At 39.4% G+C, this 18,163-nt stretch overlaps 1 protein-coding gene across 2 annotated transcripts in view; it reads left to right on the forward strand.

Annotated features, from left to right (window-relative positions):
- The window catches only part of BCLAF3 (BCLAF1 and THRAP3 family member 3), a 65,605-nt gene that overhangs the window by 37,701 nt on the left and 9,741 nt on the right, over nt 1-18,163 (forward strand). For both annotated transcript variants that reach the window (XM_044236071.1, XM_044236072.1), the window contains 5 exons: nt 406-469; nt 1,930-2,045; nt 9,822-9,936; nt 12,876-12,971; nt 16,494-16,649. In XM_044236071.1, the coding sequence (XP_044092006.1) occupies nt 406-469; nt 1,930-2,045; nt 9,822-9,936; nt 12,876-12,971; nt 16,494-16,649 (547 nt within the window). The remainder of the gene's footprint in view (nt 1-405; nt 470-1,929; nt 2,046-9,821; nt 9,937-12,875; nt 12,972-16,493; nt 16,650-18,163) is intronic.

The raw sequence follows: 18,163 nt of genomic DNA on the forward strand, positions 1-18,163 counted from the left end.
AGCCATTGAAATCATGGGTTGCTTCATGTGGTCAGAAATGGCTGTTCTGAGGGCAGCCGGATGAAAACCTATGTCTTCTTCTGCTGGCACCTGGCCGAGCAGGTGGTGTGCCCTGTCTCGTGAGCTGAGCTGAATCAATGTTAGAATGCAGTAGATCACCGGAGCAAAGTTTAAGGTTACACAGACTAGCGATTTGAGAACCACTGAGGTGTCACTCTGATGTTGTTCACAGGATATGTGTGTCCTGGGAGACTGCCGTGTAGATGAAAACCCACCTGGTGGCGGGTTTCTTTTGCTTCCTCCAAGACACACCAACTTTATTTCGAATTCCATTCTCTAGTAATGGAATCAAGGTATCAGTGTATAACATAATCATTTAATTGTAATATGCCTTTATTATTTTAGGAGAATAGATATGTCTTTGGCTGAGCTTCAGAATAAACAAACTATGGTATATGAACCAGAACAGGTAAGTGAATACAATTTTTGCTGAAAGAGTTTCACATTGTTGGCATATTGATGGAAAAGCGAACTGGTAATAGAGATTTTAAAAAAAGGGAATCTGAAATTTACAAACCTCTCCAAAGGTTCTAGTTACTGGCCAGGTTGCAGAGAGAACACTGACAAAAGACAAAAATATTCCCTAAGAGAGACAGTCCCTAAGGGTAACAGCTTTGTGAAATTGACATAAAATTACAGCATTTAATATTCATTCTAAAACGTCACACTATTGTAAAGCTTGCAGAAATTATGTTTGATACCTACGTTTTTCCCAAGCAGTCATGTGGAATATTTTTTTAAATTGTATGTGGATGAATGCAGAAGAACGTAGTTTAATTTGAAACTACCTTTCTGTTTACTGTAGAATGTATGAAAAGTTCTGTGGAATATGAACTAGCGAAATAATGGAAATGACACTGATTTATGTGTACTGCCATGCTCTGGATGCCCACCCAACACTTCCTCAACCCGCACCTCCCCCCCCATTTCTTTGCTAATTAGAAAAACTCTGTGGACTAGCCAGGGAGGGGCAAGAAAACTGGCTCTCATTTTAGAAGTATATCAAGTTCTCAAAGAACTGCGAATTTATTCACTGAGAGTGAAATGTTTTTGTAGCGGAACGATTTTAATACTAAGCTTCTGATCGAATATGTAAATAATTTTTTCACTTGTGAATGGTTACAATTTTTATTAAACTTACAGAGGTAAGTTGGTTTATTGAATAGGTGCTATTTTCAGAAAATATCTCTTTGTCAAAAACTGTAATCAACTCATAGGAAATTTGAAAAAAATCACCTCTAAGTCAACCACTTAACACAAAATATCATTTGGTCATCTTTTATTGTAGTCATACATCTGGCATTTTAGCATAGCTGCTATCATAGTATATTAGTTTCAGATGCTTTTTGCTTTTTACTTAATAATGTTGCTTTAAGTAAAATCTCTGAGTTCCCCATGACTTTTTATGATTGAAGCTTTTTAAATTTTAATTAACTTTTCTCAGTATTTATTTTTTTCACATTGACTTCCACATAGCCTATATTAATCCATAATTCAAATGTTCGTGTGTTATTACTTTGACTTAAATTTCCCATGAAATCATTCTTCCCTTCTCCTGTAAATTTATTTTACATTTAAGTTGCTTTCATTTTTTGATGATTTTAAATCTAGCACTTTGAATATATTTGGGGAGATAGCCATTTCTTTGGGATAGAGTCCCACAGGTAGGATTCCTGGTTCATTGTTATGAACTTTTCTGTCTGTGCATTGTCAATTGTGTCTCAAAATATTTTAATCAGTTTACACTACCATTAGCAGGGTGAATACAAGGTAACTTATTTAGGACTTTTACTTAAGGTTCTTATTAGATATGGTCTTTGTGCAACTAACAGTAATGTGAATGGTTTGTCTTCTGTCAAAATTCCTCAGACTCTGGTCAAAATAATAGATCCAAATGATCTACGACATGACATTGAAAGAAGGAGAAAAGAACGGTTACAGAATGAAGATGAGCACATTTTTCACATAGCTAGTGCTGCAGAGAGGTAATCAGTAGATGAAAAACATCCTATTATCAGGGAGCTTTTGGTTTTAGCATATTTTTCAATTTTTGTGTGTGATGATTTTCATTTTAGTGTAGGGATTTAATCCTTCAAATCCATTTTATATGTTTAAGTGAAATCTATTAAAATGTTTCAAAGTTATTCAGGGATCATCTTATGCTGTTCGATTGAAACGACAGAAACACAGGGGTAGGTGAGTATTTGAGGTCTTTGTAATTCTAGAAAAGAGTGTAACAGCTTTTTGATCATTAGCAGGTGCCAGGACCTGCAAGGTTATGGACTGTTTGACTCAACCTCATTGAAACTCTAACATATTCTGCCCTTTAGATTCTGGTCCTTTTTGAATATTACAGAATTTCCTGAGGTCAATACAGTTCTCTTTTGGAACTGTTCATGGATGTCTGTCCACGAAATAGAGGCAGGGGTAGTAGAAAATGTGGAGGAAACAGGAATGGAAATCCCACCTCTGCCATTTTACAAGCTGTTTGCTCGTGGGCAAACTGGCTTTTGTTTCGGGAGCATGTTCCTCTATAAAGTGAGAAGAACCAATTTATAATGTGGACAGGTTAGAAATATTAAATGAGCTGGTACAGGCAAAGTACTTAAGGCATGTGTGGCAAACTGAGTATCAGTAGATCCTTGTTTTTCTTTCCCAACTCTGTAGTTCTTTTAGGGGCTCTGAGTATTACTAGATTGGCCTCCGTTTATCTCTAGTTCTAAAAACTATGTGGGATTCGTGGCAACTCTAGGACCCTGTATGATTATGGGGTATATTTGAATAGGACAAAATTTCTAATTCGCCCAAAGTTCTTCAGACTGTTTGGGTCTCTCAGAAAGCAGGGGTGTGTGAATAGGAAGGATCAGTGCTAATTCTCTTCCCATATTCCTTAAAATCGAATTGCTAAGATAACTGAGTAGACTTAAATCAGGTCTGCGGCTAACCAGGTCTGAGTCACAATACATGGAGCTTGTTCAAAACCGGGCTTGCTGCTGATAATAAGTTTGGAACTCATTAAAAGATAGCAAAACTGTGTGTTCAGGCATATAAAACAACTGAAAATAAAATAGTTAAAATCTTGTTCCTTGGTGGGTGCAAGTCTCCAGCTTCTTGATGGGACACAGCATGACTGTGCTCTTCAGTGACATAAGCTCTCTCTCATGCTTTTCTTAACTCAGCAAGTATAAGAAACTCAGTGTGCCAAGAAAGAGGATTTTCAAACCAGATCTAAGATAATCAGCATTTTATAAAAACCATGTAATGCTTCAGAATATATCTCTACCCTTTGAGGTGAAAAAGGGCTTGAGCCCGGGAGTTGCACCTCAGTTCAACACATGGCTCTGTAGACAGCTAGCTTTGTGACTGATCCAAGGCAAGTTATTTTGCCTTGATTTCCTCCTACATCAAATACAGATGAGAAGCATTCTTACCTCCTGGTGGTGGTGAAGATTAACTAACGTGTGGGGTTTAAGGGGCAGAGTAGCCAGTCAGCGTTAAGTATTATTAGTGTTCGCTTTGAGGATGGCGTGTAGCATGCCAAGGTGGCTCTCTGCAGGGCCTTTTGCTGGGCGTGTTGGACTGTTGTATTGGTATTGGACAGCTGCTGTGGCATGAGGATTTGTTTTAATTGAGATATTACTGATCACAAAATTTATCCTTTCAGAGTGAATTTACTGGTGTTTAGTATATTCACAAAGTCGTGCATCTGTCACCATTGTCTAACGGCAGGACGTTTTCACCACTCCACAGAGAAGTCCTGTAACCCTGGAACCTGTTGTCATTCCCTATTTCTCCCTTCCCTCAGCCCCCGGCAACCACTCACCTACTTTCTGTCTCTATGGATTTCCTATTCTGGACGTTTCATATAAATGCAGTCGTAGAATATGAGGTCTTTTGTGGCTGACTGCTTTTCTGTAGCATATTGTTTCCAACATTGCTGCATGTTGTAGCGTGAATATTCCTTCTATGGCTGAATAATATTCCATTGTATGGATAACCACATTTTGTCTATCCCCTCACCAGTTGGTGGGTGTTTGGGTTCTTTCCACTTTTTGGCTATGGTGAATTATGGTGCCGTGAATATTCATGCGCAAGTTTCTGTGTGGGCATATGTTTTCATCTATCTTGGGTACATACCTGGGGTTGGAATTGCTGGGTCCTGTGATAGCTCTGTATTCAACTTCTTGATGAACTCCCAGACAGCTTTCCACAGTGGCTGCCTCATTTTACATCTTCATCAGCAGTGTATGAACGGGTCAGTTTCTTCACATCCTCACAAGTCTTTGCTATTGTTCATCTTTTAAAAAAAAAAGAGAGAGAAAAAATCATTTAAAACCTTTAACTTTTTTCTCTTTCTTTTTTTTAAATGAACATATAATGTATTATTAGCCCCAGGGGTACGGATCTGTGAATCACCAGGTTTACACACTTCACAGCACTCACCATAGCACATACCCTCCCCAATATCCATAACCCAGCTACCCTCTCCCTCCCCCCTCCCCCCAGCAACCCTCAGTTTGTTTTGTGAGATTAAGGTCTCTTATGTAAAACCTTTAACTTTATCCTAATTCTATTTCCTTCTTAAAATAAGAAAGAAAACTGTTGATTTTATCCTTTTGTTTTAGAAATTCAATCTATGAAATTGATCTCCCTACTGTTTTTGTATAAACCTATTTAATCAAGTCAGCATTTAGATTTCTGTAGAAATTCAGAAGAAATGAAATATGAAATCATAAATCACAGGATGTAGCAATTTCCCACCTGTGTGATCTTTTCTTTCCTCAAATAGTTACATGCAAGCTCTGTGTGTATGTTTTGCCCACTGCCTTGAGCTCAGTTCAGAGCTGTTCAATGAACGAAGACTTTGCAAAGGAATACATAGGACAGAGGATACTTACACTGTAATGCGTTTAAGTTTTTTTTTTAAAGATTTTTATTTATTTATTTGATAGACAGAGAGAGATCACAAGTAGGCAGAGAGAGAGGGAGAAGCAGGCTCCCTGCTGAGCAGAGAGCCCGATGTGGGGCTCGATCCCAGGACCCTGAGATCATGACCTGAGCTGAAGGCAGAGCCACCCAGGCGCCCCGCATTTAAGTTTTTGATTAGTATTTATTCCCTAATACATAAGGTAATCTTTACCAAGCAAACCTAATGCTGGGACATTCTGTCTAGTCTCAGAGACCCTATTCTCTACCCGCCCACTTCTGAGCAATCTCTTACTCTAATATCCTCATGTCTTCTCCTGACCCACTCTTTCTGCCTCTTGTATCCACTCTTACTAAGTTCCATACAGTGTTGCCAAGGTGTTGTTCTGTATATATAGGTATGGTGTGTGGGGGATAAAGCAGCTTCAAAATAAAATCAGTAGACTTCGAGAGGACATCAGACTGCTGAGACTTTCCTTTTAGCTACACAGGGTATAGAAAACATCCAGTGAAAAGGTATATACACCAAGTCCTTGTCCTCATTGAGCTTACAGTTTAATGGTAGGAGAAAATAAATAAATACATGTTGGTGGGTGATAGGTGAAAGTAAGGCAAAAGAGGAAGCTTAATAGGAAAAAGTGATATGTGTGGTGTGATTTTATTTAGGTAGTTATGGAATGCACTTGGGAGTTAGCTGTAAGGTCTTTTTAGGGGATAGTATTTTAAGAGAAGAAACTAAAGGCAAAGACCCTCAGGCAGAATCATGCTTATTTCAGGACTAGAAAGCAGACCCTTAAGATTGTAACACAGTGGGAAAGGAAGAGAGTGGGTACGTAAGGCCAGATTGCAAAGAACCTTGGAGGACATGATGACTTTGTAGTTTACTCTGGGTGAGATTATAAAACATTTGGGTTCTAACCCAAGAAGAAATACAATCTCATTTAAATTTTAAAAGATTCACCCTGGTTGCTGGGTAGAGAATGGACTATAAGAGCAAAAGAAAAATCATTTCATTCTCATGTAGAGAATGTTTACAGTCAGGAAGTCAGAGCATGGTAGGTAGGGTAGACTTGCTCCTCAGATATCTCCTGCACTTGGTGTCTGCCTCATGGCCCAGGAGGGGTGTTTGTGCCTTGGCCATTGTGTCCATATTCTAGCCTTGTCATTAAAGACTTCATGGAAAAAAAAAAAAGACTTCATGGAATTTATGCAAGCAGCTCCAGCAACATTGGTCAAAATTTAGTCTCATGGGGGTGCCTGGGTGGCTCAGTGGGTTAAAGCCTCTGCCTTGGGCTCAGGTCATGGTCCCAGGGTCCTGGGATCGAGCCCCGCATCAGGCTTTCTGCTCAGCGGGAAGCCTGCTTCCTCCTCTCTCTCTCTGCCTGTTTCTCTGCCTACTTGTGATTTCCATCTGTCAAATAAATAAAATCTTAAAAAAAAATTTAGTCTCATGGCCATATCTACCTGCAGGGAGGCTGAGAAATCGTTTCTTTAACTTGGACACTCTTTTGCCTCGTCACAAATCTGTCAAACAGTTCACATTTTTTAATTATGGCAAAATGTACTATTTTAACCATTTTTAAATGTACGATGCATTGGCTTGAAGTACATCGACAGTGTTGTGCAGCCATTCACACTGTGCACTTCCACAGTTTTTTCATCTTCTCAAACAAAATCTCTATGTCATGTAAAGAGTAACTCCCCAGGGACGCCTGGGTGGCGCAGTTGGTTAAATGACTGCCTCCGGCTCAGGGCGTGATCCTGGAGTCCCGGGATCGAGTCCCACATCAGGCTCCCAGCTCTATGGGGAGTCTGCTTCTCCCTCTGACCTTCTCCTCGCTCATGCTCTCTCTCACTGTCTCTCTCTCTCAAATAAATAAAATAAAATCTTAAAAAAAAAAAAAAGAGTAACTCCCCATTCCCTTTACTCCAGCCCCTGATAACCTCTATTCTTTCTATCTCTGGATTTGCCTATTCTAGGTACCTCATATATATAAGTGGAATCATATATTAATTGTCCATTTGTTTCTGGCTTATTTTGCATAGGATAATAGGATAATGTTTTCATCCATGTTGTGTCATGTGTCAGAATTTCATTTTTTAAAAAAATTTCACTCCTTCAAGGCGCCTGGGTGGCTCAGTGGGTTAAAGCCTCTGCCTTCAGCTCAGGTCATGATCCCGGGGTCTTGGGATCGAGCCCCGTATCGGGCTCTCTGCTCAGCAGGGAGCCTGCTTCCCTCTCTCTCTCTCTCTCTCTGCCTGCCTCTCTGCCTGCTTGTGATCTCTGTCTGTCAAATTAAAAAAAAATTCACTCCTTCATAGGGCTGAATAATATTCCATTGTATATACTACATTTATTTGTCTATTTTTCTGTTGATGGACATTTACTTTGTTTCCATCTTCTGGCTACTGTAAATAATGCTGTCAGGGACATTGATGGCATCATCTTTTTGATCATAGTCCTCTTAGTAGGTATAAAATGTTATTGCATTGTAGTTTTGATTTGCCTGTCTCTAATGGCTAATGATGTTGGGCATCTTTTCATGTCCCTTTTGTGTGTCTTCTTTGGAGAAATACCTATTTAAATCCTTTGCCCATGTTTTAAATTGGATTATTTTATTTTTATTATTGAGATGTAAGTTCTTTATATATTCTGGACATTACTCCATTATCCAGATATATGCTTTGCAAAGAGGATTTTTAAAAGTCCATTGTTTTACTTACAAAAGTAGTAGTATATTCTAATGGCAAATGTTTAGAAGTATATAATAAGGTAGAAAATTAAAATATAAGGCATTCTTAATTTCATGAGTCAGAGATGGCCACTGTTAATACATTTCCTGTCATTTATTTTTTCTGGGCACACATGTAATATATTTTAGATAATTAAAATTATCCTTGGGGCACCTAGCTGGCATGTGACTCTTGGTCTCATGATTATGAGTTTGGGCCCGGCACTGGGTGTAGAGATTACTTAAAAATTAAAAAATCTTGGGCGCCTGGGTGGCTGCATCAGCCAAGAGGCTGCCTTCAGCCCAAGTCATGATCCTGGAGTCCCAGGATCCAGTCCTGCATCAGGCTCCCTGCTCAGAGGGGAGTCTGCTTCTCCCTCTGCCCCCTCATGCCGCTCTCAATGTTCTCTCTCACTCTCTCTCAAGCAAATAAATAAAATCTTTTTAAAAAAGAAAAATAAAAAAAAATTTTAAGTAGGCTCCACACACAATGTGGGGCTCAAACCCATGACCCCAAGATCAAGAGTCAATTGCTCTTACCAGGTGAGCCAGCCAGGCACCCCCACAAGATTTTTTTTTTAAAGATTTTATTTGTTTATTTAACAGACAGAGATCACAAGTAGACAGAGAGGCAGGCAGAGAGAGAGAGAGAGGGAAGCAGGCTCCCTGCTGAGCAGAGAGCCCGATGCGGGACTCGATCCCAGGACCCTGGGATCATGACCTGAGTCGAAGGCAGCGGCTTAACCCACTGAGCCACCCAGGCGCCCCTGTTTTTTTTTTTTTAATGATCCTCCATATAGAGCTTTGCACCCTACGCTTTTGACTTACTATCATATCATGAGCATTTTGTCAGAACATGAGAGTTTTTAACATTTCATAATACTCTGATTAGTATTCCATGTCAGGTTTGGGGGGGTCAAAACTGGGGCCACAAAATGAACCACCCACAGGGCCTCCTGTGAGGACCGCAGCTTGCCAGCTGAGACAGGCAGGTGCCCCAGCATTTCTGGACGTGCGCGGTGTGCGTGAAGGCTTTCGAATGCTTCATGTGCACGTAGCAGGGATATCTAGTCCACCTCCGAGGACCCCGGAACAGTGCAGTTGGAACTAAGTCTTGAAGTTCATCTACGTGGAAGGAGATTACAATAGAAGGGATTGCTCACGTGAGCTGGAGGAGGCAGGAGAGATTGTGTGTGTCGGGAACTGTGAAGGCTAAATGTTCCCAATGCCCAGTGTGCGTGTGGGGGAGGTGGGAACAGAGCGACCAGGGAGACAGCAAGGTCCAGAGCGGGAAGGGCCTTGAAGGTCATGATGAGGAGTGTGGATTTTATCTTGATGTCAGTGGGGGCCCCATGGAAGGGATTGAGGCAGAGCGGAGGCGGCGAGCAGTTTGTTCACCACAGAGCAGGAAGGGTCAGAGGAACGTTGTGGGGAGATGTGGGAGGTGACAGGGAGAGGACTGTCCCAGGGCTGTGAAAATGAGGCCCCTCTTCCTTGGAAGAGAAGCCCAAGAAAGGACCTTCCCTCCCAGGTCCGGCTGCCTGAGAAGAGGACTTGGTGGCCTCTGGACATTGTGACGACAGGAGAGGGGACCTATCCTTTGCTCCCGTGGCCCAGCAATGACAGAGGCCTCAGCTCTACCAGTGAGGGAGCCTGAGCCAGTGACACTCTTTGGTGCTTTCATTAATAAGAGTCTGTCAGCAAGGTGGGTGGCCCAGTGCTGCCGAAGTCTCGAGCGGTGATGATCTTTCCTCAGAAAACACGCATTCCACGGCTGGTTTGGGGGGTTACAGCCCCCAGGAAACCTGTCCTTGGACCCCAGATCAAGAACCCTGGTCCAAACCTTCTTTCCCCCTATTGCTGATTTTCAACTTAGCTAAATAATGTTTGTTGAAAAAACGAAAGTTTTAGCCCTGGTAACTGTCATTTCGTTTGTAATTTTAGTAGTGATAGATATTTGAGGTTCGTTGTTGCTTGTTTGTTTGTTTTCACTGTTGTGCTGCTTTAATTGTCTCTGAAGGGGGCAATTTGATTTCTCTTTTTCACTTGTTGGGTAAAGGTAGACTAATAAAATATTCTTAACTTTGTCTCTCATTTTATTAGGAATGATCAGCCCTCCAGTTTTTCGAGGTTGAAGAGTACTCATGCCGATGAATTCCAAAAACCTATGGATTTTATAAAGTCAAATTTTAGAAAATTTATTCAGAAACCTCACATGGTAAGATTGCAGTTTTAAATTTTTCATTTTTGTATACCCCCTTCTCCTCACATGTATCTATCTGTATAGAGATCACCAGTATTTTTCTAACTCTTCATTAAGTACATGTTAGTGTTCTGTTGCTCAGTGTTAATAATCTGTCAAGTCTTACCCGTATGACAGAGGAGATCGTTGTCTCTAATTTAGTAGGATTTTATTTCATTTATTATAGTACTAGCTTTCTTAAGATTTTTTTCCTTTAGATTTTTTGAGAACTACTTTATTAAGATATGATTTACATACCATAAAATTTTCACCCATTTTAGGTATACAATTTAGTGATATTTTATAAATCTACCAAGATATGTAACCATCACCATAATCCAGTTTATAACCTTTTATGACCCCCCAGTAATAGCCCTCATGCTTATTTGGTTATTCCCCGCTCCCACCCCTCGCTAACCACTAATCTACTTTCTCTCTCTAAAGATCTGCCCTTTCATAAGAGTTCAGAATATGGCAGCTGGCTTTCAAAAGAAGAGCAAACAAGTGACAGCTAGAGAGTTGGAAGCCAGAGTCCGCTTGTAATCTAATCTTGGAAGTGATGTTCTATCACTTCTGTCATATGCTCTTTGTAAGAAGCAAGTCACTAGGTCTAGCTCACACTCAAGGGAAAGGGGATGACAGAGGGGCCTGGATACTAGAGTGGGGGGGCTCACTGGGAGCCTGGTCAGAAGCTGTCCGGTACAGTCCTCCCGCCGAGCCCCGGAATTCACATCCCTTCACTTGCAAAATACACCGTTCCCTACCATGGTGGCCCAGAGTCTCATCTCATTACATGTGTTCTTGTGCAATTACTCCAATTTACAGACTTAGTATCACTTCAAGATGGAAAAAATTTTTAAAAAAGATGACTGCTATGTAAAGGGTTTTATATGACTTTTTAAACTGCGGGGAGAGAGAAAGGTGTGAAAGAGGAAGATTTGTGAGAAGCACAGCAAATGGAATAGCAAATGGAATGAATAGAAGGTCTTAAGACTTGATTTTGGAAAAAAGAAACTTCAGAATGCACCCCATCTTCTCTGTTCCCATTAAAGGGTTCTGCTTCTTTGCAGTTACAGTCTTAATGCTCTGACTTGCGATACTTCCCTAGTCATGGCAGGAGCCTCACGTCAGATCAGTTATCTGAGTCAGCAACTTCTGCCTCCTGCAGTGTTGAGAATTTGTTTTCTTCTTAGGCAGTGGGAACTCTTTAACAATGGTTTGGTTCTTTCCTGGATGCCTGAAAAAATACTAGATGTATAGTCCATTTTCCAAAAGTCACACATTGTGTTATACAGGAGTATTTTTTTAATACTTCTCACATTCATGAATTAAACTAGCTCCTCACAAACTAGCACAGGTTACGTGAAGGAGGATATATGTATGTTCTGCAGCTAAGCTACATGCTACATGCTTTGTGTTTTCAATCCTATACATATATTTATTATTTTTTTAAGATTTTATTTGTTTATTTGACAGAGAGAGAGAGAGAGACATCACAAGTAGGCAGAGAGGCAGGCAGAGGGAGAGGGGGAAGCAGGCTCCCCGCTGAGCAGAGAGCCGGATGGGGGCTTGATCCCCTGACCCTGAGATCATGACCTGAGCCGAAGGCAGAGGCTTAACCCACTGAGCCACGCGGGTGCCCCTAATCCTATACATTTAAAATGTGTTTTTTTTTAAACTTTTTATTGAAGTGTAGTTGACACTGCGTTATAGTAATTTCAGGTGTACAACACAATGATTCAAGAAATCTTTGTGTTATGCTTTGTTCAGCTCAAGTGTAGCTACTGTCTGTCACTGCACAACATTATTACAGTACCACTTACAATATCCCTATGCTGTACCTTTCCTCTCTGTGACTTTTTCATTCTATGACTTACTCATTTCATAACTGAAAGCCTAGCTCTCCCACACCCTTTCACCCATTTTACCCATCTCCTCACCCCCTCTCCTCCAGCAACTGTCAGTTTGATTTCTGTCTCTTTGGGTCTTTTTCTGCTTTTTGTTTGTTTATTCATTTTCTTTTGGTTTTCATTTCCACATACAAGTGAAATCATACGGTATTTGTCTCTCTCTGACTGATTTCATTTAGTGTAATACCCTCTAGGTCTCTTCATGTTGTCACAAATGGCAAGATCTCATTCTTTTTTTTTTAAAGATTTTATTTATTTATTTGACAGACAGAGATCACAAGTAGGCAGAGAGGCAGGCAGAGAGAGAAGGGGAAGCTCCCTGCAGAGCAGAGAGCCCGATGTGGGGCTCGATCCCAGGACCCTGGGATCACGACCCGAGCCGAAGGCAGAGGCTTTAACCACTGAGCCACCCAGGTGCTCCAAGATCTCATTCTTTTTTATGACCAAGTAAAATTCCATTGTGTATATACCATATTTCTTTATCCATTCATCTATCGATAGATACTTACGAGGCTTCTGTATCTTGGCTATTTTAAGTAATGGTGTAATAAACTGGGTTGCATATGTCTTTTTGAATTACTATTTTCATTTTCTTTAGGTAAATACCCAGTATTGGAATTACTAGGTTTTATGATTTTTCTATTTTTAATTTTTTGGGACCCTCCTTACTGTTTCCCAGCCGCTGTACCAGTTTACATTCCCACTAACAGTGCCTGAGGGTTCCTTTTTCTCCAAATCCTTGCCAACTCTTATTTCTTGTGTTTTTGATTCTAGCCATTCTGACAGGTGTGAGATGGTATCTTGTTTTAGTGTTAATTTGCATTTCCCTGATAATTAATGGTGTTGAGCATCTTTTCATGTGTCTGTTGGCCATCTGGATGTCTTCTTTAGAAAAAATGTCTGTTCATGTCCTCTGCCTAAAACTGGTATTTTTTAAATGATAAGATGAACTTTTCAAAATAAAATTGAAATATATTAATCTATACTAATACTTTTTTCATGCAGAATTATACTATGCAGAGAAAAGACATCATTACTCAGAAACCCTTTGGAGTTGAGGGAAGACGTCAAAACACAGCAGGCTTTAGAAGACCTTTTAAGGTATTGAGTGTTATTTTCCATTTAATTCTAGCTTTGTGTTTATGCTCCAAGCATGTTCTAAGTGTTAGTAAACTGAAAGCTGCTTTTATGATATTTCAAATAGTAGCTATAAACTAATATTTCTGGACATAAATTTGTAGTTAACTGTAATCAGTTTAATGATAGCCCCTTTCCTCAGGACTTGAGTTTCAGATATTTTTTTAATATTTTATTTATTTATTTGACAGAGAGATCACAAGTAGGCAGAGAGGCAGGCAGAGAGAGAGAAAGAGAGAGAGAGGTAAGCAGGCCCCCCGCCAAGCAGAGAACCCAATGCGGGGCTCAATCCCAGGAGCCTGGGATCATGACCTGAGCCGAAGGCAGAGGCTTTAACCCACTGAGCCACCCAGGTGCCCCGAGTTTCAGATATTTTTTTAACCATTGGAACCCTTTTTCAAAGATTACATGGAAAACACAAAGATATAAAATGGATATGGATGGGCTGGCTCTTGATGAAGAGGCAGACATGGTTCTAGACCTTCCATTTAAGCCTGCCCCTTTACCTCTAAGAAGTAAATGCATGGCTTTGTAACTTCCAGAGTTCACAGACTGAAAAATCCTGCCTGTAGGCATACAACCCTCAGAGGACTTCTGCATCATCTGAGGAAAAATTCTGGTCCAGTAAGCTTTGTTAAAGCCTGTTTCATTGCATTCCAATTGTTTGTGTAGCTATGTCTGATATAAGTGATTAATTATTCAGAACACCTCATCCCACAGACATACCAATAAGAATTATAGCATAAAGTACTATATTTCTTTGCTTGTTCTCAGAAGTTGACATACTTTTTGGGGAACCTCGGTGTCTCAGTCCGTTAAGTATCTGACTTTGACTCAGAGCATGATCTCAGAGTCCTGGGATCAAGCCCTGTATTGGGCTCTGTGCTCAGCAGGGAGTCTGCTTCTCCCTCTTCCTCTGCCCCTACTCCTAACTTGTGCTCTCTTTCTCTTTCTCTCAAATAAATGAAATCTTAAAAAAAAGAAGTTGACATACTTTTAAAATCCATTTTGATGGAATTCCCTGCTTATGATTGGTATTTTATTAATATATTTTTAAAAGATTTTATTTATTTGAACAAGAAAGAGCCTGAGAGGGGATAGGGACAGAAGGAGAGGAAGAAGCAGACTTTCTGCTGAGCAGGGAGCCCAAAGCAGGGCTCAATCCCAGAACCGTGGGATCACAACCTGAGCCGAAGACAGACACTTAACTGACTGAGCCAGCCAGGTACCCCACTTTATTAATATTTTTAACTCTACAGAACCTCTTTCCCCATCCCTCCAAAAGAAAGGAAAATAATCTAGGCTTTTTTGTGAGCATCCTGGATAGAGTAGTTAGCTCATTAGGAGAAAATTAATAGGAGCGTAAAGGTAGTATAAACTGTCCCCAAACCATAGACTAAGAGGTAGTTGAATGGTCTTCCATTAATACCTGGCTCATTGGGAGCATAATTCCTAGATGTCGGAAGGTTTTTTCCATTTGTAATAACACAATTTGAAGACATTATGCAGATAACATTTTTAGCCAGTGTTTCATATACCTAAAAACAGGTGTGGCATTAGATTTTCAAAAATAGCAGTGGCCATAGAATATAAACCTGTTTTATACTATCTTCTAAGCTTGCATCCTGAGCCACAAAATCAACTGAAAATGTGACGTCTGTGTAACTGAGAGGCAGTGTAGCTGGGCTTTCTGGTATGAGTGCTTCCTATTGGTCAGATACAGCTTGTAGTATTTTTCTAAGATCCTTACAAGGCCTATTTCCTATTACCCTTTCTTCTTAAGGAAAATATCTTTTTTTTTTTAGATTTATTTTATTTATTTATTTGACAGACAGAGATCAGAAGTTGGCAAGAGGCAGGCAGAGAGAGGAGGAAGCAGGCTTCCCACAGAGCAGAGAGCCCGATGCGGGGCTCGATCCCAGGACCCTGGGATCATGACCCGAGCTGAAGGCAGCGGCCTAATCCACTGAGCCACCCAGGCGCCCCTTAAGGAAAATATCTTTAATATTAATTACTTTTAAATGTTTTTAAAATATATGCAATAATCTTTTCTTTTGACCAATCATTTAAAGCTGTGTAATGTTATATGATTGTTTAGAAATTCACAATTCTTCAGAGTAAAATTGGAAGGAGAAATAATCCTTTCTAAGAAAAGGAGCTATTTTATTAAAATTTGCTTTTAATGGACTAATTCAAAGCAAGATAGTAGTCACTTTATTAGATATGTAAAAATGAACAGTGTAAATTTCAAGATAGCTCTGATATGTCAAATTTACACAGGTAGTTTTAATGAAACTATAGTGTCTTAATCTAATTGTATCTTATCCGAATTTTTTGTAGCCTTAAGAAAATAACTGGAAAATAGGCCTGGCATAAATGCTTTTTTAAATAAAGTAGTGAGCTTCATTATGTATGACACCCCCATTTGTTAAATAATTCTGGAAAGAGGGATGTGCTTGGTTTTTTATAATTACTCCATTATAATATACCATTTGTACGTTTCCCATATGGCAATCAAACAAATATTCATTGTCCTCTTAAGTCTGTTATAATACTAGGTAATATGCAGGCCAAGAAATGGTCTTTTTCAGTGTAAACTCTTATCTTTTTTTTTAAAAGATTTTATTTATTTATTTGACAGATGAGATCACAAGTAGGCAGAGAGGCAGGCAGAGAGAGAGGAGGAAGCAGGCTCCCTGCTGAGCAGAGAGCCCGATGCGGGACTCGATCCCAGGACCCTGAGATCATGACCTGAGCCAAAGGCAGCGGCCTAAGCCACTGAGCCACCCAGGCGCCCCTAAACTCTTATCTTGAAAATATTTGCTATACTGGTATTTTTGTGGTAAATAAAGATTGGCTTGAAGATACTGATAGGAATGAAGTTAAGAGAGTTTTTGATTCTTAAATAGATGTTGATACTTAATGTTTTCCCCTCATTTGGGATTTGATATATTTCATTATGAATCAAAAGGATAATTTTAGCTCATTAGGTAAGGTTTTTTGAAAGTTACATGTTTTCACATGACAAATTTAAAGAATTACAAGGTTTTTTAACTTAGTTTTTAAAATTGCTTTTATGTAGGGGCACCTGGGTGGCTCAGTTGGTTAAGCATCTGACTTCAGCTCAGGGCATGATCTCAGGGTCCTGGGATGGAGCCCCCTGTCCTGGAACTCTGTGCTCAGCCAGGAGTGTACTTGTGTCTCTCCCTCTTTCTCTGCCCCTCCCTCCACTCATGCTCTCTCTCTCAAGTAAATAAAATCTTTTTAAAAATTGCTTTTATGTGAATTTAAAAAAATCATCATCTAAAATAAACTACAAGCCTAGTTTGAAGAAAACAAACTTGATAAGCGTCATTAACCTCTTCCCTTTTAATACACGTAGTGCCTAGAATCACGGGTGGTTCCAAGCACCAGACATTTTCCCATTTCTTATACTAAAAGATTTGGAAGCTGTAGTTTTTGCACTTACTGTTTTTTTCTTTACAGACCAACTTCAGAGGTGGCCTATTCCAGCCCCACTATAAATCAGGCCTAGTACAGAAGAGCTTATACATTCAGGCTAAATATCAGCGGTTACGATTTGCTGGTCCAAGGGGATTTATCACTAATAAATTCAGAGAAAAATTACTGAGGAAAAAAAAGGTTAGTTGCATTATGGTCATTTAAAAGTATAGAGTGACTTTCAAGCTCCTAAGTTATATCTATTTAATGGATGAAGTTTTTTTTTTAATTTAATTTTGACTTAAGTTACAACTTAGATCCCACAGATGTTCTTACTGCATGATAGTTGAAGACCAAGTTCAAGGAGTGATGGTAATAGAGTTGTGAGACTGTTTTAATGTTAAAATGCTTTTTGCTATTGTGCCTCAAATACCATGAATATGTCAGCTGTTTGAACTTTTTACTTTGGAATGTCTGTTGTATGATTAATCTTTGAAATGGAAATTCAGGTACAGACTTTTAACTGGTGTATTCTAGCCTTATACAATGTGAATCATCTAAGTACCAAAAAATATTGAACTGACTGTATAAAAAAGGGCGCACAATTACAAAACACACTAACTTTTCTTTCCCCATTCATGTTGTTTTTTATTGTGATAAAAGACATATAACATAAAATTTGCCATTTTAACTATTTTTAAGTATACAGTTCAATGGTAGTAATTACATTCATAATGCTTTGCAACCATTGCCACATGTGCTAATTCTTAATGTTAATAAAAAGTTTCTTGATAATTTGAATTTTGTTCTCTTTTAGTTGTGGTTTGATTTTTTTTAAATGTCATGTTGGTATTTGAAAATGCAGCATAAGTATGACATAAAATTACATTCTCTATATTTTAAGTGGGAACAGTAGCATTACATCAGTTAATTGAGGCATGTTTGCCAATTTTCTGACTCATTTTTGTTCATTTGGGGCTATATTTTCTCTGAGAAATGTGTGTGTATCCAGTGTTACTGTTAAATAGTCCAACTGTGTTTTATAAATTTTCTAACTGTAACTGTTTCCTTAAATATTCGTATCTGTGAAAACTTAACACTGAGCTTGCTTAGTGATTTTAGTTAAACTTATTTTTCAAAAGATGTACTAGTAGAATGGAATTGACAACCATTTTTTAAAGTCTAGAGTTAACTATCTTCCATAATTTCTCTCTCTCTTTTTTAAGTTTAGCATTAACTGTATCTTCTGTAATTTCTCTCACCCCCCAATTTTAACTGAATACTTTTGGCAGAGTTTCTAATCTCACCATGCATGTTACTCTTGACGTTATTGATGTTAGGAATGCCATCCCTTCTTTAAAAATTGAATGTAATTGGACACATTTTCCCCTCTTGTACACCTCCCTACTGTCAGATTGAGTTGCTGCTTTTCTTCCTGTCTCATGTGGCGAGTTTCTCTGCAGCAGACCTTCTAGGTATTTGTCCCCAGTCACAGCTGGCAGCCTGGCTGTTCACAGGGAAGCGAGTCACTGATTTCCACTCAAGGAGGAAGGCTGAGGCAAGCCTTATTCTCAGGTGCAAGGTTGAGTTTCAGGTACTTGTGTTTCTCTTCGGTTTGCTCTGTGTTCTCTTCTTTTGACTCTATTTTTCTTCCAGTTTTTAGATGGCGGGGTGTTCCTGAGTGCTTGACTGTCTGCTTCAGCCTGCGGTTTCTG

Source organism: Neovison vison, chromosome X (genome assembly GCF_020171115.1).
Source record: "Neovison vison isolate M4711 chromosome X, ASM_NN_V1, whole genome shotgun sequence".
NCBI lineage: Eukaryota > Metazoa > Chordata > Mammalia > Carnivora > Mustelidae > Neogale > Neogale vison.